The following is a 23378-nucleotide window of genomic DNA, read 5'->3' as shown; positions in this document are numbered from 1 at the left end:
GAATGTCTTAACATATCATTTGGTTGTGATGCAATTGATTAAATCAATAGGACATTTAGTTTTACTTACTATCGACATTGTACACTTAAACAATTTAACCTTCTACTCTACTTTGGCAGTTCTTGGTAGTAAACCAAACCAGAAGCTTGTTGCTATTTTGCCAATACCAATGTTACATATGCATTGTCAGAGCCCGAAGGATCCCAGTTCTGTTGTAATGTTCTCCACTGGGATTGCAGCTATCTGATCCCTTGCAGGACTCCAGGGAGCGTTCAAGCGCTGGTGGTCAGTGGTACACATCAAAGCGCTTTCATCTCTCTCTATTTACAACAAGGTAAATACTTCAAAAAATGAAGACACTTTGAGCAGTGCTTGCATGCTTTCTTGTGGAAGACGTTTATCCGAGCACGATGATGTATGGCATGTCAGACTTCAAACAGGACCGGGCTGGTGGCTTTCAATGCCAATGTGGGGAGGGCAGCCCCTAACAGGCTGTGTGATAATGACATCATCAAAAGACCAAACAGCTTTAATTCTGGTCTTTGTTGATTGTGAGCAGCCTCCCCACAAGATGACATGTTTCTTGAGCATTAAGAGACCCTGCATGTGACATTCCTTTATATTCAAGCGTAATCACTTGGATCCATCACCAGTAACTGATGGTTATTGCTAAACATGGCATTATTTGGTAGCTGGCCCCCACGTACTGTGCCTTTTAATATGTATTACTATATAAACATATGACATACTGTACAAGTACATTTAAAACATCTATATTACTTCCCAGTAGTTGTGAGTTATTATGCATCCTGTCTTGAGCTTTTGAAGCTTCTGGTTTGTTTATTGAACTAAAAAGGTTAAACATTTCCTTTTGTTTATCCTGCTAATGAGAAAATTAATCTACTCAGCTGTCAAGTAATCTTCGTTCATGTGTTGTGCAGAAAAAAGCTGGGCAGTTAATGTACAACAACCTTTGCCGTCCAAGTCCAAAAAGTGTTACTTCTAATAAATTGAACATAAAGAATGAGTTTTTGGTGTTGTTTTCTTTGTTAAATTAATATACACACTTTTGACAATTGTTTTTGAAGATATAGCCAAAATGAATTCAAAACAAGGTTGCCATGACACAGATCATATGGTAATGCTCATAGCACATTTAATTAGATAAGCTGTTCCCAAGATATTCTGTGTGTAAATATGTAAGGTATACGGTGAAAAAGAGAAATACGTAGGAAATGTAAATGTGGATCATATACATCTGTGATAAAAGTAAACTGATGCTGCATGTTTTAATAAAGAAATCAATCAAACCTTTTGTTTCAGGTCCGGATTGCTTTGCAGTTAGAGGACGGGTCAAGACTCCAGGATTCTTTTTCCTGTGGACAAACGCTTTGGGAACTGATCAACCATTTCCCACAAACTAGGTGAGAGAACGTCAAGGTTTTAGATACAACAGGAATACCATCGGAGCAGTTCAAAACCATCTCCTAATCATTCCTGTGAAACAACAGGAACACCATCGGAGCAGTTCAGAACCCTCTCCTAATCATTCCTGTTAATTGTTTTAGTCTTTGTTTAATTCTTTGTCTTGCAGCCAGTTACTACTATTAATATATACATATATATATAATCTCTCAAAAAGCCTTACTTTTCATCCAAGTTATACAAGTCACATCAGTGTTATATGTTTTATTTTATTTGTGTTAAATGCACAAGCTCCCAGAAGATTACCAGATTTACAGAACTCGCACGCAAGCTTGTGAAATGAAAGAAACCGAGGCTTCAGCCAGCAGGTGAATTCAGAATAAAATAATAAAAATGGACAGCTGCTGTCTTCTTTCTAAATGAAATCTATATTGCACATTCGCACTTCCCTAAGCTGTCGGATATTTGCATAGTTAACCTGCAAAGTTGTATCCTCTGTGCAGTCTCTCTCTGTTCCTTAGAGAATTCAGGGATATAAACCAGAATCTCTGTCTTGGCAGTTGCACACACGGGTATCAGACTAGGCGGCTCAGAGAATTGGCAGGATTTAAAACCCCCAGCTTGGCTGGGGCTTAAAAGGCATAGAAATGACTGACCCCATTGCGTATTCTGAGCTCCCTCTAGAGGAAGTGTTGCAGCACAGCGCCAGGGCAATGTTGGTCTTTAGCGTGTCCAGCGTGTGGCAATCAACCTTGAACAAAGTACCAATCTGTTGTCCTGAAAGACAATTTGTAGTGCAGCTTGATTCCTACAAAATGCGGACTTCAGGCAGAGAAAAATGATTATAAAGTTATATTTTGTCTAATAGCAACTTAACAACACAGATAAAACAGTGCAATCACACACCATGTTTTTTATACTGATCTTGCGGACAAACATTATTTTGATCTTGATGGTCATATTGCTCAATTATTTAAACCCTGTGTATATAGCTTAATAGAAGAATAATGCATTCTGGCAATCAAGATATTTTATTTTGAAAATAATCAATCACCTTTTTTTTTTTTTTGCACATTACCTCTCTTAATCACATTCATAATGTGATTCTCTTATCCAGCTGCAATAGCAGGATCCTGCCAGCATTATAAAAAGTGTCAAAAAAAATCATAAAGAAAGCTCCGAACACAAATTCTTCTTACTCTGTGGTTTTGAAAGTGCCTGGCTGTGTAAACACAAACTGAGTTCTAAAATCTACACAAGCAAGCTTCTATTGTAATCGAAGCCGTCACTGAGCGATGCCAATCTCTGTCTGACGCTGCAAGTACATTAAAGTGCCTCCAGTTGACACCTGCTTTGATTTAATATTTTTATACAACATAGTTCAGCCATTGCCAGAGCCTCTGTCCAACTGCCTGTCAGACAGCTTTTTTCATCTGTATGACATCATCTTACAACTTGATTATTTTCCACAGAAACTTCCAGACTTTGGGATTGCTTTATGGAATAAGACATTTTAGATTCACTTTTATCTTTAATAACAATTGATCATAAAAGCTTGAGCTAGTTTTTTCTATTGAGTTCTTTTGATGCTGCGAAACCTTTTACTTTCGACCCCACCCTCCCCACCAGAAAAATACCTGAACCCACATAAAATTGCCTGATGTCTGAGACCACCCTAGCAGTTAATTCTGATCACAGCATGTGCTTAGGGGAAAAAAAAGATACATTTGGTAAAAGGTGAGGAACTTTTAAGAGCTGACATCTGCAGTCTTTTGAGAGCCAGCGGTCTGGAAGTGAATGATGTTTAAGCAAAAGCCAGACAATCCTACATACAGGACAGGGCGTGGCCCCATTATAAGGAACTATAGAAGCCACACCAATGTTATGAGTCGCTTGATTGACAAGGTAGGAGATAATATTTATCAGAGTTTGAATGGGTTATGATACTGTCCAACTAACTGAGCTATCGATCCCAAACTACATCTACAAACACACCAGACGACAACTACAAATCAAATACACCAGAAGACATGGTTTGGTCGGTCTATGTGCTGTATGAAGCACCTGGTCATGACAAATCGGGGAAGGCAACAGCTGCAGAGGGCTGGACTATGTGAAAAAGGTTCTTTTAATATGCACAATAGTATTGAATGTGAATTTTCAGAAAATTCATTATGGTCTGAGTGCAAAGTCTAAACAAATTAGAAAAATGAGTTGGAACAAATAGGAAAAATATAGGTTTAAACCTTTATCGTTGGCAAATAGCCAGGATTTTCAACTATCCAAAAGGCCAACGCTATAACTCTATTAGAATCATGACTTAACATTTTGTTACAAATCATTTCCAGGAGAACTACATGTTAGTTTTGCTACCAGTCAAAATTATTTAGATTCAAGTAGCATTAATTTTATTTTTATTTTTTATTCTTTTGTTCAAACTAAATTTGAAACAGAAGATTATTCTTTTGATGTTCAAAATAAATGCCAGAGAAGTACAATGTGCTATTTAGCTTGTATGAATTTAGCATTTAAGATTACTTGGCATGAATGGCTATGTGATTACATGTAATACCTGGGTAATTACCAATCGTTCTATTTCAGATTGCACAGTCTTGTTTGTGCTTTAAAGACACTTGGCCACTTTGCTCTGCTGCTGTGGGTAAATCATTCATCACATCACAACGAAGCCTGCTGATGACTTGGATAATGGACTCCTGGGCTCTGCAGCCACTCTATATAGTGTCCAATTATGTCTCGGAAGGCTTCCTCCCATAAATAGGGGTAACATTAAAAGAATATTATGGGTTATTGACCTTGGACGCATGCTTGTGGGTCATCAGGTCTGACTATCTAAAGCTGGGTGGTTTCAGTGAAACATGGTGTGCCACAGTTTCATTTTGTTCATACCACACATTCACTTCTGAGTTCTGTGTGGTTGATTTGGCAGGCTTTGTGGAATGCACCCTGTGGAGTAACGTACACTAAGTGGGAGAGGCAACACTTGTAGTTTAGATTAAGGCCTTTAGGCAGGTTATATTTTATTAGCCTCCATGTCATCTCAATTATTATTATGTCTAATCCCGGCTTCATCATCCCTCAACAAGGTTTTATGTAGCACCTGGGGGGCTCCAAACAAGCCATATCCTAGAAATGTTTCATACACAGGTAGATGTATTTAACTCTTAATTTTCATACTAATATCCATTTGTTTTCAGTTACAGTACAGTGAAGGGATTTTAGATGTCAGGAGTGTGCTGTGTATGTTTCTGTAAAAAAAAAAAAAAAAAAAAAAAAAGTATTAAGCACCGCTGGTGGCCCTTCTTGAAATTAACATTCCATAGGCAAAGCCTGAAATCCTTGCCATTCCTGTTGTCTGATGGGGGGACTGGTGTGGGTGAATGACGACACTGTTAGATACCCAAGATTGTCATGGCCTGTGAACTTGAACATCACAAGGAATTCGTTTTTCTTTCTCGACAGTCCCACAGCTGCCATGGAGCAAACAATGTGGAAGTCATTGTATATCAACTACTGGTGTACACAGCATGCCTTAAAGCTAAGCGATCACTTTTACTTTGAAGATCTCTGCCTGCTAAACTTAATTATCTTGTTCACCCTCACTACCGTAAACTCATTTTACAACAAACAAACGTACCTTTGTATGAAACTAAAAGTACATTCTGCGAGCTGCTTTGTATAGATGATTTTGCATATATATCGTAAGACATAAGTGGTATTTCTTTTTAAGTGGTATCAAGCATTTTAGAATGATTCAGTATTTAGTGATGGGTCATGCCACCACATTCATTACTCTTGGCATAGAATCGTTGTGAAGATTACCAGACATGGATGGCCCTGCAGCTATCATAACAGATATGTAGATATCCTATAATGTGTTTAATGCATTAAATATATATGCTGTTTGCTGTCAATATCTTGTTCTGTGACTTTGTTTTGGCACTTGTAGGCTATACAAAGTCACACATTAGAACAATTTATTTAGAATATATATGCTTTATATAGCCAATAACTAATGTAGTCAATTATTTGAAACTGGCATTCAGGAATCATTGTAAAAAGCCGCTTTCAGTACGTATGGATTAAGACTCTTGCTGGTCTGTTACTGGGAATAAACCAGTGATTCTGTTTTAATAATAATAGTGATAGCAAATATTGATCTTTCGAGAAGTGATTAATTTACTAATGTCACATTATCACATTATTATGGTTTTGAAAAATAAGCATGAATGATTAAGTCATAACATTTATTGTTTAGCTTTGTGGGCACTTTTTCATGGGCGCCTCACATTTGAATGGAAGGGGGGAGGTTTGTCTGTGTTTTGAAAAAAATATGTTTTCAATTTGAACAAAAAAACAAAAATATTGCATACAGCTATATAGTAATAAAAAAAGTCTCAACGTGCATCAGAAGAGTGGAACAGTGGAGGGGGGTATACTTAAACGTTTACGTCATACCATACCACAGTTCAATATGTCATTTTGCAACGCTCAAGTCCTTTCTGTTTCTAGATTTTGCAGAATCTTGTTTGATACCGTATGAATCCTGTTAAGTTTCGTCACTTGTTTTGTCCCTCTAGTGTTGACCAATCGCCACTAAAGATTGTTTTACAATAAAAATATGAGTAGCAGAATGTTTTCCTAGTAATAGTCTTTGCCATATTTTTTTTCCCATTAGACGGCTCAAGTGAAGTGCTTTTATAACACTAGCCAGAACTGGCTCTACTTACTGAACCAAATCAAGCTGAAAGAAACGTAAAAGTTGTGTTTTTATTGATGTTTTAACTTTAAACAATATTACCTGTGTACTTTTAAATTGTTTTAATTTGTTGTATTAATTTCCATCTGATGTTCAAGACAGTGATGCATTGCAGGACGTCATTTGAAATGTTTAGCTTTAGGAGCAAATTGCTGTTCGGATGATGGCAGTTATTCCAGTGACATTTTCAGCTCAGTCCTGAACTTCAAGCCATGTGTTTTTTCCACTGATCCTCTCACAAATAGGGTAAAAACACTCTTTACCTGTGTTTGGTATTGGCAGCCCTTCAGAACCTCAGTTGGCAGGTTTATGCCTGAGTTATGATGCCCCTTGCTGGATAATATCTTAGCAAGTATTTTAGTGAGGCATAGATATTTTCACTGGATTATGTGGTTTTTTGAGGGTAACAAAACAAACCGAAAAAAGAAACATGCAAAATTAAAATGAACACCATAAGTGTACTGGGATGACAGATGATGATTCCAATTTAAAATGGAAAATGTAAACAATTTAAAAAAAACTTTAAAACAAATAAACCTCATAAATATACGGGTGACAGACGGCGCCTCCAATTTGAGATGAAAAATGTAAACGCAACAGAAAACAAAAGAACAAGGTAAACACAATCATTTAAAAAAATCTTTTTGTTTCATAATGTGGCTTAATGAGTAAATCATTCTAAATGCCATGTTTGTTTGTTTTTTTTTTTTTAAATAAAATAATCCCAAACTTCAACCACAAACCACATAGACTCTCCACCATGTCTTCAGTACAAACCAATCTCATTGTCAAGATGCTGGGAAAGCCTCTTGTGTCCTTTTTGCTGTCGTCAGTTTTGTGGAAGACTTTAGTCTACTGAATGCTTTGCCAAGACATTACAGTGTTTACAGAATTTAAATGACTGTCATTTCTGGATTGGAGCTGGCACCCTGGAATTAACTTTAACCCTTTGTAGTGATGTTCAGCACTAACCACAAGCTCTTACGAGACTTCGTGCTCCATTGACATGGATATCTAAGCATTTCAATCAGTTTCTTAATATAAACCATCTTATGGAAGGCTCTGGTTTTTTTATTATTTAATGGGACATTATCTAAACAAGCGGAGTGTGTAGATTAATTCAGTTTCATATGCGGTACAATCAAAACGATTGGACAGCTAATGGAAGAATACTTAACAATTATTGTTTTCCACACTCCCAAAGTTATTAGTTTTCCCAAACCATATTTACAGACTATACATGCATATGGAGAGCTGAAGCATTTTCACTTGTGTATTCGTACTTCGCAATGTTTTATCAATTAAATCTAAAAGAGCAACATTAAGAAAGGCAATGTGGATGTGAAACATTTTCTCTTGTTTTCATAGAGCTGACGGGTATGACCCTGTTACATGCATCAGCCAAAGTCTAAACCAAAAGCTGCTGTTATCCATATCTCTGGAACCAGATGAAAATCTATAACGTTTCCTTAAATGATTGAACCTTCAAAGCTAAGGGGTCATTAACATAGGGCTTCTGTTTCGATTTAATGCCAGCTATGGTTAGCCCAGATTCTGTAGGTGCAGCTGGTCACAGAACAAAAGTACGGCACTCGGAGCAAGGTGAACCCAACATGCTTTCATGTCAGCAGGACACAACTGACCTCTGACCTGCTGAACCTTAAATCCACACTGTTGTCCCAAGTGGCCTGTAAGAATTAGCATATGGAGTGTGCCTGAAACGTGCAGGCTCTGGCCTGACAGCTCTGCAGCAATAGATATTGTTAACACTTTTACAAAGCACATCGTTCAATTCAAGTTTTAGTGGGGGGGTGGCTGTCATAATTTCATGCAATGATCAGGGTTGGTTGTTTTTTTTATTTTGATTCAGTAAACAGAGCAGTTGGTTGAAAGTATTTTTAGGATTTTTGATTAAAACATCAAGCAAGTGACTTTCAGACATTTGCAGATCGACAACAAATAGTTAAGTAAGCAACAGATAGAATTTTTTTTTCAGTTATGAAAGCAATGCATTTTCGTTTAATTTTAATGTTTAAGCAATGGACTTTCTGAGACCTTGACGTGCAAAACAACTACCAAACACCATAGTGTTACTGATAAAAATCTGTCGAAGCCTGGCCAGAACTGCTTTACTAATCCAAGGTTCAATATGACACCAGTTGCATTCGAATTTGAGATTTCCATTCAGCCCTTTGATTGGGTGCAACTCTTGAGTGCATCAGGTCACAGTACAAAGAGGTTTCCAGGTGTCTGCATCAAGTGTGCTAACCTATGGACGCAGTGCAATCAATATGAACATAGAAAAAACCTTACACAGTGTCACCTTTAAGCACTGGAAATGAGAAAGGACGATTTACGAGGTTTTTTTTCTTCATTGATAGGCTTTTAGACCCAGAAATTCTGATGACGCAGGCTGTTCTGTGATCTTATTTCCTTTAAAAGCCAAAATGTCAATAGATTCTTTGCCTGCTCTATAGAGTTGCCCAAAGCAGGCTTTACTTCTGAAACAAGCCTAGCATCAAAGCGGCAGGGTTGCAGTGTTGCCCTGACCTTGCAGCAGTCCAAGCCCATATTGCAGACAGGTATTCATTTAAAATGAGCCACACTTACATTTTCCTTTTGTAGTTTCATATTATTTCTAAGATTACATCACTCTGTTAAACAGGAGCAAAAAGTAAGTTTTTCTTTGTTTGTCAGCTGGCATTCCATCGCATGTGTTTCAATAAATAAGCATTTTAAAAAACATTACACTAATGAGCTGATTTATTCTTGAACAGTCAAAAGCTGCTCTTGTCTTGGCTGGGGACAAATAGGAAAAAAGAGGATGGAGTTACATGGTAGGGGCATTTTTATATGCAGATTGAATAGTGTACTGGATCAGCAGCATCCTGATTTCACATTGGGACAGCATGAGATTTACTAAGGACTGATTAAAATGTAGAGTGAGAAGGTGCGTACTGCATGAAGAACCAAGTCTGTGAGCTCAGTGTTGAACAACGGTTGCAGGAAATTCAATGCAAGAATGTCACTCCTGACCACCTGATTAGCCCAGAACGTCAAACGCACTGTAGTTGGAATCAAGAAGGGAATTGGATTGTATCTAGGCAATTTTTGTTTTGTTTTGGTTTTTTTTTCCCTTCCAACAACATCAATTATTTTTAAAAAGAAAATAAAAGAAGCCCCCCCCTGCCGTTTTAATATCAATCATATCTAACAGACACTTAGTTCACTGGGTAACTGGTCTGTCTATCTTGGGGTGTTTTGAAGATTTTGGTTTTATTGTTCCAAAAGGTCAAGTTCTTCAAAGCTTTCCTTCTGTTCTCCGCAGGGTTCCTGGGCCACAGCTGTCAGAATCCACTCCTCTCTGTGTTTATATGAGAGACGAGGTAGGTCAGAGCGCTCATACATTTTTTTTTTTTTTTATTGGTGCAAGCACTGTAGGCTGCATGATATTGCTATTTCTTTTTTTTATTAGCCAGAAAAAAAGTTATTATAGCAGCATTATCTTCTTTCTTGGGTTTCATGCTATACATGCAGACACTGAATTAAAGTGCAAATTGATTGGAAAATAGTTGCTAATGTTGTATACAGGGCATGGTATGGTTGCCTTGACTGTTTGCCACTGCATGCCACATAGAGTTGTTCTTTGCTGTTGTTAACAGTATTCAGGATCAATACCATTACACATACGGTATCTCTTATTCTTTGGTTCTCCCTTTGGTATTTAATAGCGTTCCACTATGATTTTGGTAATCAATGAGGAATTAATTTGGTAAAACCGTGTTAGATAGATAATACTACAGGAACAGTTTATCTGCTTTTGTGAACCCAAGCACCAGAAAATCATGTTAAAATGTAAATGATTTTGATCTTTCACTCCCTCTTAATAGTAATATTTTCTTCAGAGGTGTTTGCTGGCTGAGGGGTATTCATTCTGTTAAGGATCTGTACATGTTCTGTGTAAACAGAGGTTGAGGGTTTTTTTAAACTACTGATTAAAAATTATCCTTGAATGTCGTCTTTGTTACAATTCTCAATTATTTGTTTTATGATTATTGTAATTTTGAATGGGATAAAGACCAGATTCCATTAATCTTTTAGGATAATTCATGCCAGTTTTATTATAATGTCATTGTTCTCCTCAATGCCAGCAAGTACAGCTGATCTGTTAGGAAAGGTGAACAAAGTTAACAGACCGTTGCAATTTAGCAGCCTTCACCTGCAAACAGTATCATTAGAGATTGTAAAATTGTAAAGAAAACTACTAAGCTGAAATTCCTTGTTTCAGATAGCTGGCGAAGAAGCACTAAAGAAAATGACCCTGAAATCCCTTGGGTTAACTGGTGGCAGTGCCATTGTCAGGTGAGAAAACCTAATTTCAACATTCCGAGCTCTCCTGAGGAGGAAACTTAACAAATTGCGTTCACCCCTCCCCAAAACTCAAATCAAGAAACATTCTTTTTTTTCCCTCCATTTCGAAATGCTTAGGGTATTTTCTCCTGGGGGGTCTCTTGATTTTTAAAACATGTTTTTGTTTTCTGTTTTGCCCATTGTAGATATATCGTGAAGAAATCCAAAGTGCTTGAGCAGACGGAGACGATGCAAGTGGGGGAAGCGAAGCCAAAGGAAGAAGTTGAACCGTCTGCAGGAGTGGAAGCTGCTCCGTGTAAGAAAGATGTAGAAATACCTGTGGAGAAGCCAGCTTCAAGTGCCATTTCTACAGAGGTGCAAAATAACACTGCAGAGGCCGTCAGCCACAAAAAAGAATCAGTCCTGAATCTAGATATTAAAGAGGAAGCGGTAAGGTTAATGCCAACAAAAGATGAGGCGATCAAAAAGCAAGAAACAAAGCCAGAGCCATCTTCAGAATGCCCAGGACCTTCTTCTGAACGACCCAAGAACATTAAGCAAGAGCCCTCAGCAGCCCCAGATCCAGCACCGAGTACTTTTGTGCCATTTTCTGGAGGGGGGCAGCGACTCGGAGGACCAGGGGCTAAGGGACAGGAAGCAGCAGGCAAACTTTCTTCTTCCAGCTCACTGGCATCCCTTTCCAGCCCTGGAGGTCCGCCAAAGGCAAAAAAGTTCAAAACCTGTTCCGAGTCAGGTGCCAAGGTAAGAATCAAAGAAGTTTTTTTATTATATTAGCTGCTCACACCAATATTTATAATTTTTAGCCAAGAAGCATGAGTGATTAGCTGCTCACCCATGCTCCTAGACTGAACACTATTGAACACTACTGAACCTGTTTTATTATACAGATTTACAGTGTAGAATAAACCCTGCTACGGATCAATGTGGAATTCCTGCTTTGGTTTAATCACTGTGCAGTACACATTGTTCCAGTTCCTGTTTACAGTTCAAGGTTCCTCTTCTTTTTTTTTTTTTTTTTTTTTCTTTTTTTTTTTAAATTTAGTCGTTGCCAATTAGTTTTTATTATTTTCTCCCCAATTTGAAATGCTCAAATATTTTTAGGCTCAGCTCACCGCTACCACCCCTGCGCTGACTCGGGAGGGGCGAGGATGAACACACGCTGTCCTCCGAAGCGTGTGCCGTCAGCCGCCAGCTTTTTTACAATCTGCAGACTCACCGTGCAGCCGCCTCAGAGCTACAGCGTCGGAGGACAATGCAGCTCTGGGCAGCTTACAGGCAAGCCCGCAGGGGCCCGGCCAGACTACAGGGGTCGCTGGTGTGCGGTGAGCCGAGGACACCCTGGCCGACCTAACCCTCCCTCGCCCCAGGCGACGCTCGGCCAATTGAGTGCCGCCCCCTGGAGCTCCCGTCCACGGTCGGCTGTGGAATAGCCTGGACTCGAACCGGCAACGTCCAGGCTATAGAGCGCATCCTGCACTCTAGCGAGGTTCCTCTTCTTTACCCTCTAGACCAGCTGTTTTGCAGGAGCCCCCTTATTGCACAATCTGATGCCTCAATCCCATGCCTTTCCCTTGCTACGGCATTTGGATGTTTTAAATCAGTTCAACATGGACTCCTTTATCATCCTTCCAAGATCAGTCAGACTTTTCAACAGGACTGCGTATGTGTGTTTGTTTAATATAAATACCAAAGATCAACACTGCATTATAAATGCTTAAATTCCGTCATCCCTTGTGAATTAAGTTTCCAGAAGCATTAAAGAGAAAGTGACAGATTGAAGTTTAGCAGATATCCTTCAGTCTCATTCTGCCATTAATCGTTTGTACAGGTTCTGAATTGTTTTCAACTAGTTGCACAGCATGTAACTGAAACTGTTATTAGCGTTCCCCAACATTTTCCGCAAGTTTCTACTCCAGTGGCAAAAACCCTTCATCCCAACGGCTGTCTGTAAACTTTTTCCATGCCCCAAGAGAAGTTTTGTTGCAACATCTTGTGCCGCCACATGTAATTTACAGAGTTTATTTTTCCAAAGTTCATTCACAGAGCTTCTCTCTTTTCATTTCCAAAGGAGAAAAAGAAGTAGAATAGTATTTAATTTAAACTATGCCCTTTGTCACACTGTAAACCTTTATAACTTTTTTTTCTACAAATCATATCTTTTAAGTTAGACTTACGCAAGGCTTTAAGTTTGTTTTTTTAAGAGAAGGTATGAGCTCAATTTTACCTTTTATACTACAAAAACCCAGATACCTTTAGGCAATAAAGAGTCAATAAACATTTTACATTTTTCTTAACACTGAAACAAATTGCTTGACATCTTTATCACTTTGATCATTGCCTTGATTCTTTGATCTCAAGTCTCAGTATCTGATAATGTTTGATTGATTATAGAGCATTATAGAATGCGTGCCTGCTTTGTTTTCTTGTGTTTTTTCTTTCAAAAAGTTTGCATGCAATATCATAGCACGCTGTCGTCTTCAAAATAAATAAAGTGCTCAACTTGAAAGGCGCACTTGTTTTAATAAGACAGGAACCCGAATATTTTCCGTTAATGTTTGACGTGGTGGGAGGACTGGATAAAATATGCACTTTAGCTTTATTTTTCTGTGCACTGGATGTTTAGTAGACCGAACCAACGAATACCCTTTGATGTCAGAAACTTTAATTATTCAGAAGTAATTTCACTTAAATACCCCTTTACAGATCAGAGCTGAATAATTTTTTTTTTTTTAGCTTTCTTGATTATAGTGTTTATAGTTCCGAGTTACAACAACAGTTAGAGGATCACCTCACTTTGAAGTCAGTCATTTTTGTTCCTGTCCTGGGCCAGTGCGTTGACCCCTAACAGTCCTGATTACTTCCTTCACATACACTGAGATAACTGTAAATACACAGCTTTGATATCTGACTATGAGGCGGCCTGCCTCAGGGGGACACCATATGCCCTGTTACAATTAGGGAGGTTGGGGAGATGGGTACAACTTCCTGATCAAAGACCTTGAAGATGGTTTTCTTTCCAGACCAGTGGATAATCGTTAGATCAAGTACTTTAACCTTGGTTTCGCGAGCCTTGAAATGTATAGCGTCCTAGAAGAAAAAGCCATTAAAAACCTCGCTCTCTCGCTCTCTCTCTCTCTCATAAATCCATTCAGTTTCTGAGTCTAAAAAAAATAGTCTAGGTAATCCAGATAACATACAAAGGCAAAACTGCAAAAAGCCTCAACAAGAACAGCTTTGAGCCAGTGCCCTCCAGACTTGTTTAAGCCAGTCATTACTGTGAGAGTTTGAGCCGTGCGCCATGCCCTCCATGTTTTACAATTCGTAAACAGTTGGTCTGGATGAGATCGGTTGTCACAGTTTTTGCATGAGACTGCTGTGATATGGAAGGCAGAAAGCATCAACTCCGTAGGTGTTTGCAAAGTCTTTCACTTGCGTGTCTATATATCTGTCTGTAAAACAGTGACCCGGTGGTCAAATACCAATTTTATAGAAATTGTCTGTTGGGTGGTAAGCATATAAAAGCAACACTCTTACAAGAGCCAGCACAATGGGGTGGAGGGCATGTCCCACTGTATAAAGAGCCAGTACTAGCAGCAGCAATTAAGCAGTCAAGATGAAAAGGAAAATTTTCATTTTTTTTTTTTTTTTTTTAACCATGAACTGTTGACTGCTGACAGCTGTGGAGCCAAAAAAAACACTTAACAGATCAAACCACAAGCCCAGTGCGGACCAGAGGAGATGAGACAATCCCAACAGAGTAGCGTCAGATGGGACCACCAGTGACAAACATCATGGAACGCAGTGTCGCAATGGATTTTGGTTCATGTTTTGTTAATGAATTCATATACACGGCGTGGCCACTTTATTAGGACAGAACTGGCTTTGGCATCACCGTGAATTATAAATACAAATGGGGTTGATCGTGTGACATGTGATCACTGACAAAGTTCACATCAGCATTGCTGTGGATCCACCCATCAGTGATGCATTTGTACTTGGATGGCAATGGCTATTTTTAAGATGATAATGCACGCATCCACCTTGCTAGAATTGTGCATGAATTTTTTGAGGAGCATGACTGAGACTTGAGGCATCTTCCATGGTCTCCACAATCCCAGAATCTCATTCCAATTGAGCATGTATTGTCATTAATTCATTGAACAGGCTTTACCGAGAAAATCACCGAGAAGCATCAGGTTTCAGCAAAGCAGTTACTCTGTACTGTACAAATGTAATAGAAACTCTGACACATTATCAGTAGTATACCCATTTGAGAGACAACAGTATACTATGGTGCTCTGCAAAGATAGAGATTCCACTGTAAAACTTTGTATGGAAACTGAATTATTTGAATTCTGGTACAATCTGCCTAAATTTAGCAGAGGTTGTGAGACTTTTATTTTTATTGATCTTGGTATTTCTATATATGAGACCCTAGTAAAGAGTAGGTTAATCCAGTACACATAGTTGGAGACACTCCAGTCATTACAGTGTTTATCTCTGGCTAAATTAATCATTTATTTTAACTTTGTAGCAGCTCTGGTTTTATGATGTGTTGCACTGCTGGGCTTACAGACTTGTGTGAATTCCGTGTGCTGTAAATGTTTTACGTTGAGTTACATGTTCCAAGTTCAATCCAATAATCTGTGTTCCATTCAGTCTGGGGACAGAGACAGCAGCACATACAAAGAAGGATTACTACTGGCCTGGCCTGGCCAGCTTGTTAAACTATATTAGAAACAGTTTGAGAGAAGGCACTTGGAACAGTATTATCAAGGTCATTGGTTTCTAGTAGCTTGTTACAATTAGTGACATTGGTGCTGAGTGTAATTGTAGCAGTGGTGTATTGTAAGGAATAAAGCTGTGGTGTTTTAGGAATTAAAACCTAACTTCGATGCTGGCATCATTCCACAGTTGGCAGATCAGGGCTGTAATGTTGTCGTTTTAAATTCTTGAACCCATGCACTTCATTGTAACATAGTTTCAGTTTCTGACGGACAGAAATACTCTGTTTAATTGCCTGGTTTGGAGAAAATGGCCTGAAATAGACTTCAGAGTCTAATGAGGGAAAGTACATTTGGTGTATATATTTGATTGCAGGGTTGTTTGATGAAAAAGCTATTTATTGGTCATGTCCACAATATCTAACATCCCTCAGATGTTTTTTGGGCATGTATTAAAAATCCCCCTTTATACATTCAGGTGATTGGGCTTGATATTGAGTTAATGTAAAGGTTTGTCACCCACCTCAAATTCAGTGTATTCTGATTTTTGTCAATTTAACGTTTTAAGAACACACATTACTTTAGATCTAAAACTGTGCACTCTGAAAACTCAACATTTCTTTACAGAAATGACATGCTGGCTGTCAAATCAGGTTTCTTCGTAGAGACATATCTCGCATACCCCAATAGAATACTGTAATTAGGTTTGTGTAACCCTGTACTTACAGTGGACAGCAGTGTATTTTTGTTAAAAAAAAAAAAAAAAATGCTCCACCACCCACGCTGGCTGTTGTTGACTTTCTAAATTTCATTTCCAGCAGCAAAAATAGCAAATGAAGCCTTGTAATTTCATCAGCCTTTTAAGAATGCTTTTGTCATTTTGTTATTTTGTGTTTTTATTTTTTGTTTCAGAAGTCGCTGGGTTCCAGAAATGAAGAACCGACTACTGAAGACGGGGAAGGTTTTTTAGAGGTAAAACAAATACATCTTAAAAATTAATCTCTAATTTTCACTTTCCGTGCACACTGCAGGCTCGGCCCGCTGTAATCAGGTACACCTTAGTGGCTTATTACCACCCTTATATGTAACGAAATATTGTTCAGTTTCCCCAACATTAAAAAAATCCTCTGTACCTCTGTCTTGAAGCACAACTACTACTCTGCCTGCCCATGTGCTTGTTTAGCCAGTGGACATACCCCACTCCACGTGGAATTCCACCTGAAGCTTCTGTGGGGGTGCTACCAGGACTCGTGGAGACTTGAAATAAATACATCTCCTATCAGTGTCTTCTTTGATGAGGACAGATGTCAGTCTGAATTATATACAATGAGAAAATGAATGAGGATAAAGAACAGAGTGACAGATTGAAGGGCTGGCTGTCATCTCTGCTATAATATATCATGGCTGTGGGACTGTGGACTTGGCTTAGGGTGGGAGACCGTGGCTGCTGGCTTAGCCAAAATGTCGCACCACAGAAAGCTTGCTGTGGAGCCAAGCACACTGTCTGCACTTGGGAATTGTAATGGTGCTATCTATATATATATATGTATATATATATAAAAACAAAAAAGCTAAAAATATACACCCTGTCTTGTCATTTTGTCCCGTTTTCTTGCCTGTTGCTTTTGTTTCATTTCAAGTTTGAAAGGAATTTAAATTATAGCAAGTTGTAAATCTTTTTGTTGTTGTTGGTAGACAGTATCTTGTCTTTGTAAAATTGATGAAATGAGAAAAGGGTGGTGTTTGGGACAGAATGACTGAAAGTTATTTTTGCAGGAATGGAATCTAAAATGAACTGCATATGTAAATATAAAGGGATTTTAAGAATTTAGCTTAAATAAATATATGGGAAGAATTATATGAAAGGCAAAGCCTATGCACATTTACAAATCTACACAGAAATTAATTTTTCTGTGCGCTGGATGTTTAGCAGATCGAACCAGCGAATACCCTTTGATGTCAGAAACTTTAAATATTCAGAAGTAGTTTCACTTACAATTTCTGTTTTGGTTAAGTTGGTTAATCTTTTGTCTCAACTCAGACAAGATCAGGGAGTTGGTGCAAGACTAAAATTATTGGTTGATGATGGTACACAGCTCAGCTGGGATACCTAGTAGCTGTAACATTCAAAAATGACTGTCAAATTGAAATAAACTATTTCTGTGATCCCGTGGTTTAGGAGCTACTGAAACAGCACAGTTATTATGTTCTTTAATATGCACTAATATGTACTTCATTCGCTACACTTGTTTCTTGTCATCAGTGCAAGTTCCTGCCTCTCTTTTAAAAGTAAATGAGCCATTTCATACAAGAAGAATGCCAGTCCATCATTTCCAACAAGCTCCTGCAACCATGCAGGTCCTCATGCAAGCGTGACCAGTGCCCTGCTGAGGTCGAACAAGTGCACAGGCCTCCCAGGCTCCCGGATATGTTTAGTGCTGGGGGAAACTCAAATTATACAAAGTTACGCTTGTGCGAGTATGTATAAATGCTCAGGGATCGTGCCTTGTTCCTGAAGCATTTTTAATTGTACTTCCACTATTTGTTGCTTTGTGGGTATTTAGAGATGGAAGATTACTCTGTTTGCACAAAACAAAATACTGCATTCAAACAGGACACATTTTCACAATAGGAGGGGGGGTGGGGACAAAGGACTGGAAGCCAGGAAAGTTTACTGTAACTACACAACTGCAGTGTATTTCACAAGTCTCAAAATAAGTATCACCCTGGATGCCCTATTGACAATGCTAGAGTGCTGTTGAGGGTCCCTGTGCGTTCTGTATCTCAGCCCATCGATCGAGAGGCCCTGGTGTATCACATGGATGCGGAGCACCGTCAGCGAGGGGAGGTCTTTGCTGAGGACCTGCCTGATGAGTTCTTCCAGGTGACCGTTGATGACATCAGGAAGCGCTTTGCACAGCTCAAGAGTGAGAGGTAAGCTCTGCTTCCTGTTTCCCTGTTAAAACGAAACTGACCAGACACAAGCCTATTTTGGGGCTTTGGATAATTATTATTATTATTATTATTATTATTATTATTATTATTATTATTATTATTATTATTATTATTTAGATTTTAAATTTGATCTGGGATGGTGCATAGTCTTAAGAAATAATATACCTAGGTTTTTCCAAGTCTCAGCAAATACTAAGTAACGAAAGGCATTGCTTAGGTATTTTTTACTATGTAGACTCCCGGCATAGCATGCATACAGGGCTGAACTTGTGTCGTTCGCACTGTATTTGCAATCATCTTAGGAGTGACTAAGTTATATCATAGCTAGTACATCTTGTTTCTACTTTGCAACCCAGTTCAAGACACAAGACTCAATCTGTTTTCAGTTATTTTGTTTTAACATACAATTTTGATTCAAGAGCATTTCTGATTAACACATCACAAGATGATGAACCTATGTTAGCTCATTATGGGTTTTCTGTTTGTGTGTCTTGCACGCATGACTGACACGCACAGGGTTAGTTCTTTCACATCTTCATGCCCCACAGCGTTCCTATTGGTTAAGATAGCCTTGTGGCGGATTTGTCTTTGTAATCGCCTCAAATTGTTCTCACAAGGAATTCACTAAGCCATAAAGTCTGTGACCAGAATTTTTTTTTAAGTTGACATTACAAAAAAAAAAAAAAAAAAAAAAAAAAGTTTATTATTGGCAATACATAATTGGAGAAATTCCCACACCTTCTTGGTTTCCAGTACTAGTGGTTAATTTTGTTTTTATGACCTGTTCTGGTCAGCCTCTAAACTGTGGTCACCCACATTAAACTGTTCTCATAACAGCTTTTTCATGTTCTTTTATAATTGAGCCCAGTCTTAAAGTTGAGTTAGGAGATTTTTCTTGCTTGTATAGCGATCGATGAGAATGGCTTGTTGTTTTATTTATTTTTTGGTCTGGAGAAATGTTTGTTATATCAGGTTGTTCAATATAATATCAGCAATTTGCTTTATCAGAATGATGAAGAAACGGCCAAATTGAATTGAACATCTTTATACAGTATACAGTAGTTCTTTCAAGACAACTTCACATTGATCAACATTTAAACTGTGTATTTAAAAGAAAATGGTAAAAAAATGTAGAGTGACTGATCTTAACAATGCTGTCCTAAATGAATAGACCTGTCAGTGAGTTCCTTCAACCTCCATCTGAGCTCTACAATGGAACTCCATTAACAGTGTTAGTGTTATGCCACTTGAGATCACTAAGATCATTTTATTTAAGGGAGTCAACTCCATCATGTATCTAGTCATGAGGCTCGCGATGACATATACAAGCAATGCAAACAGCTTGTTCCATAGTGATGTCCCATTATAGTTTTTTGGGTTTTTGCTTTAATTTTCAGGGAGGTTCTTGAAGAAGCTCCGCTGTTGACCAAGTCCTTGAGGGAGTCTCGGATGAAAGAAAAGATGCAACGATACCCCAAGGTCAGTGCTTGTACCCCTCTCTCTACCGAAACAATCTGATATTGATTTGAGTAGTGTACAAAACGCATTTGTTTGTCTTCTGATGGTTCATTTGTGTTGGTTTCTATTTTATTTTTTTCTCTGATATGGTTTAATGGAAGCAGTTTTAAAGAATCACAAATTAAAGAACATGTTAGTCTGATCCTTTGTGGACTTGCTTGCTGATGATATCCTCTTGTGCTGGGCAGGTTGTGGTGAGAGTACAGTTCCCTGACAGACATGTTTTGCAAGGATTCTTTCGACCTTTGGAAACAGGTGAGATGTTAATACATTTTGGACAAAGTTTAAAGCATCATAAAGTATTAAATTCAGTTGTTACGTTTTTTCCCCAATAGTATCAACTGATTTATTTATATATATATATATATATATATATATATATATATATATATATATATATATATATATATATAAATTCATTCCTTTGGGGGTAAGTGTTAATGGGTTTGTGTGTGTAATGAATCTTTCAGAAACCCTTTCATGTTTCTTCATTTTTTTTTTTTTTTTAATTAGTTTTGTGTTCAGACATGTGTTGTGTGACATCTGCCATTTGCGTGATGTTGTCTCACAACATAGTCATACAGAAAGCAGTTCTGGTGAGGTGTTGAGCAGACTCTCACGAGCATCGGGAGCCCAGAAACCTCAATAGCGCCAAAGGCACAAGTGATTTACAGCGAGGCTTCACACAAAAAACAGCATTGTTTTTATTGTTTGTTTGTTTTTTTGGGCACTCTCTGTGGCTGCAATTTATAGATAACCAACAAGGGACAATAAAAAAAAAAATACTTACTAATAACTTCTTTTAAAAAGCATTACAGCAAGTCATGCATTTCTCAAATTATTCTTCCTAAACCCACATCAAGTGCAAATACTGGAATAGTTTTATGGATTTGGTTCAATAAAGTCATAAAATATGTTTGACTAGCCCTTGACATCCCCCTATTAAACAGGCTACATCCAGCTTGGGCAGGTGCCACTAGTGGTCTGTGCACGGTACTTTAAGTTAACATTATCTACACTCTCATCCCTGTGCTTTTGTAGCAGATTTTAGCAGAAGTCTGCATTACCATTTAACATTTTGACAGCCACACAAATAGACACCTGTTGTTGCTGTGCCTCTGTAAAAATGTCTCTTTGTGAAAGCGTTTTGCAAACGTACAGCATCAAATCGTTGTTATAATGTAAGAGAAAACACTATGGGGCAGTGGAAACACACAGATGTGGACGACAAACTCTGAAATCTGTAGCAACCAGGGATATACTTACTGTTCCAGGTACAGTTTTTAAGTAGTTCACTTTGGAAAAGAATCCTCAGTTGAGCCATAGCCGTTAATTAACTTGCTCATCTGTATATTAAGTAAAGCACGCCAGCTGCTGCTGCAGGAGTATTTCTGATATAACCCATATCAGGAATCGGACCTTGTCATTGTAATTAAACCATATAATTCATCCTTTTCCAGTTCAGTTCTGCATTTATTTGTCATTCAGACGTTATTCATGTATTTTCAACCGCTTTTGGTGACCCCATTTATTTGAAAAAAAAATAAAAAGTTATATAGTATGTTTCTGTATTTGTACCTGTGATTTATTGTTTGGTTATTAAGAATAAACAGAGTAAACGTGATAATTGTGTTGTTTGTTACTTTTTAGTGTAATTCTGCTGTAATTCTAATTCCAATTATAACTGACCACGGGTCTGTCAGAATATGCCAGCTGTACAGCACTAAACAGAAATTTATCAGATGCATTAAATACAAATGTGTGCAGGATTTCAGTGGAGTAGTTTAGTTTTATGATTTTTTCCCTTGTCTATTTTTAATGTAACTTTTACCTACCAGAAAATATTCCCCCAAATCCCCTCTTTTCATCCCAGTCGACACAGCGTCTTACACCTCCAGCTTCACCACAGCAGTATACACTGAGCAGAAATGATCTGCTCTAAAATTGCATGTATTGGTTTTTCAGTCCGACAGACAGGAGACTTGATGGTTCTGTGTGGGTAATGCACAAATAAGTCATATGTGAGGACAATCATAACCGCACGTTGTTATGTCTTTCCTTACTCGTTGCTTGTTTTTACAATATTTAGTCTTAAATACCAGTACCAATATACACCAGTGGTGGTTATCGGAAGGCTATAACGGTATATTGGACGGTAATTTGCCAGATCTGCATCCTTCAATTACCTCCTCCTGCTTCACCCTGTGTTGTTTTTTTTAACAGTGTTAATTTTAGTTGTTGTCTTTCCCTGAAAATGGTGAATTTAAAACTGCAAAAATAAAGTCATTTTAAAGGGGTTTGAACTAATGAAGACCAGCGTATAAAGGGCTCTACATGAGCCAGACTGAATCTTAATAAAAAGAAAAGGGAGAGATCAAACAGCTTGTGCAATTTGACTTGACTTTGATGTCTGTTGCTTTCATTCTTGCAATGGTTTAATTTTATTAGACTCTTCCAGCTAATGTTCTGAAGAGTGTTTGGCTCCTATTCCTGCACCCTCTTTTACACTCACAAACACTTTCGAGCTGTAAGTGTCCCACAGCTTTCTTGTTCAAAATGGAAGAATGGTTTTACAACTTTCTCTTTCCAGTTTATTGTATAATATCGTTTAATATTATTATGTAACACTGTTTGAGTGTAGAGGCATTATGTGTGGAAAACAAGGAGACCAGAAAAATTTCCCAAAGCAGAAAACTTTAAGGCCAAAGGTCAACAAACCCAGGACATTTCTCATTTTTCATTCCACGTACCTCACAGTGTGTGAAAGAAGGAGGTGAAGAAATGGCAGTGCGTGCCATGGTGGTCCAGGGGAGGTAGAGCAGCTGAACTCTTCAGCATGTGGGCTGGAATGTCACGCAGTCGGAGCCTCAACCACCATCTTCTGGATGGGAGCCTAGCACTGAAAACCTCTCCCCACAGATATGTGTGTAATGGTAGTCTGGATACGGTTAACCTAGACTGTTTTAAAAAAGATATAATCATGATCATAATAAAAACAGGTACAGTAAAATGACAGAGGCCAAGCTTTTAAACATGCCTTCCCAAAGTGGAATAATAAAAAATAAACGTTATTATTTTACGCGTGGACATCATTTCTGAATGGTCAAGTTCCTCTAGAAGCTGCAGAGTAAAAACCAGCACCTCATTTTGATAACTCCTTGTCCTGCTTTTTTTTGTGCATTGGGATTCATTAACCTTTACGTTCTAGCCAGCGTTTGGAGTTCCTATCTAGTATTTGCCTTGGTTTTCGTCTGGTTATTGATGTATGCTGTCCTTCTAAAAATATATTTGTATTATACTACCCTTGTCTCAATTGGATTGATTGGCAGCAGAATAGTAAAGCAAATTCTGTCAGTCCAAAAGGTTTTGAGGTCTGGTTTGAAAAGCACAGTGGATGAGGCCAGCCCAATGGATATGAGCAACCTTTCGCTTGGACATGAGATCTGCACCTTTCATTTCATGCATCACACTCTTCATAAACCCCTTTCTGTCTTCGCAGTGGGTGCTGTGAGAGAGTTTGTGAGGAAACATCTTGAGGATCCAGACCTCCGATTCTACTTGTGTAAGTGCCCGTGACCTCCATGACATAGAAGGTTTCTCCATCTATT

The 23378-nt window shown here is 38.3% G+C and overlaps 1 protein-coding gene across 3 annotated transcripts in view; it reads left to right on the top strand.

Annotated features, from left to right (window-relative positions):
* Window positions 1-23378, top strand: part of LOC117424555 (tether containing UBX domain for GLUT4-like) — a 55026-nt gene that overhangs the window by 5351 nt on the left and 26297 nt on the right. For 2 of the 3 annotated variants that reach the window (XM_034040995.3, XM_034040996.3), the window contains exons 4-12: window positions 1324-1424; window positions 9531-9588; window positions 10491-10564; window positions 10759-11314; window positions 16210-16269; window positions 18086-18231; window positions 19650-19731; window positions 19959-20025; window positions 23270-23332. In XM_034040995.3, the coding sequence (XP_033896886.3) occupies window positions 1324-1424; window positions 9531-9588; window positions 10491-10564; window positions 10759-11314; window positions 16210-16269; window positions 18086-18231; window positions 19650-19731; window positions 19959-20025; window positions 23270-23332 (1207 nt within the window). The remainder of the gene's footprint in view (window positions 1-1323; window positions 1425-9530; window positions 9589-10490; window positions 10565-10758; window positions 11315-16209; window positions 16270-18085; window positions 18232-19649; window positions 19732-19958; window positions 20026-23269; window positions 23333-23378) is intronic. The other variant, XM_058992407.1, reaches the window with a different exon arrangement.

Source organism: Acipenser ruthenus, chromosome 19, assembly GCF_902713425.1.
Source record: "Acipenser ruthenus chromosome 19, fAciRut3.2 maternal haplotype, whole genome shotgun sequence".
In the NCBI taxonomy this organism is placed as follows: Eukaryota; Metazoa; Chordata; class Actinopteri; order Acipenseriformes; family Acipenseridae; genus Acipenser; species Acipenser ruthenus.
Note: the sequence above shows the minus strand (reverse complement) of the source record. Positions and strands in the feature narration are given on the sequence as shown.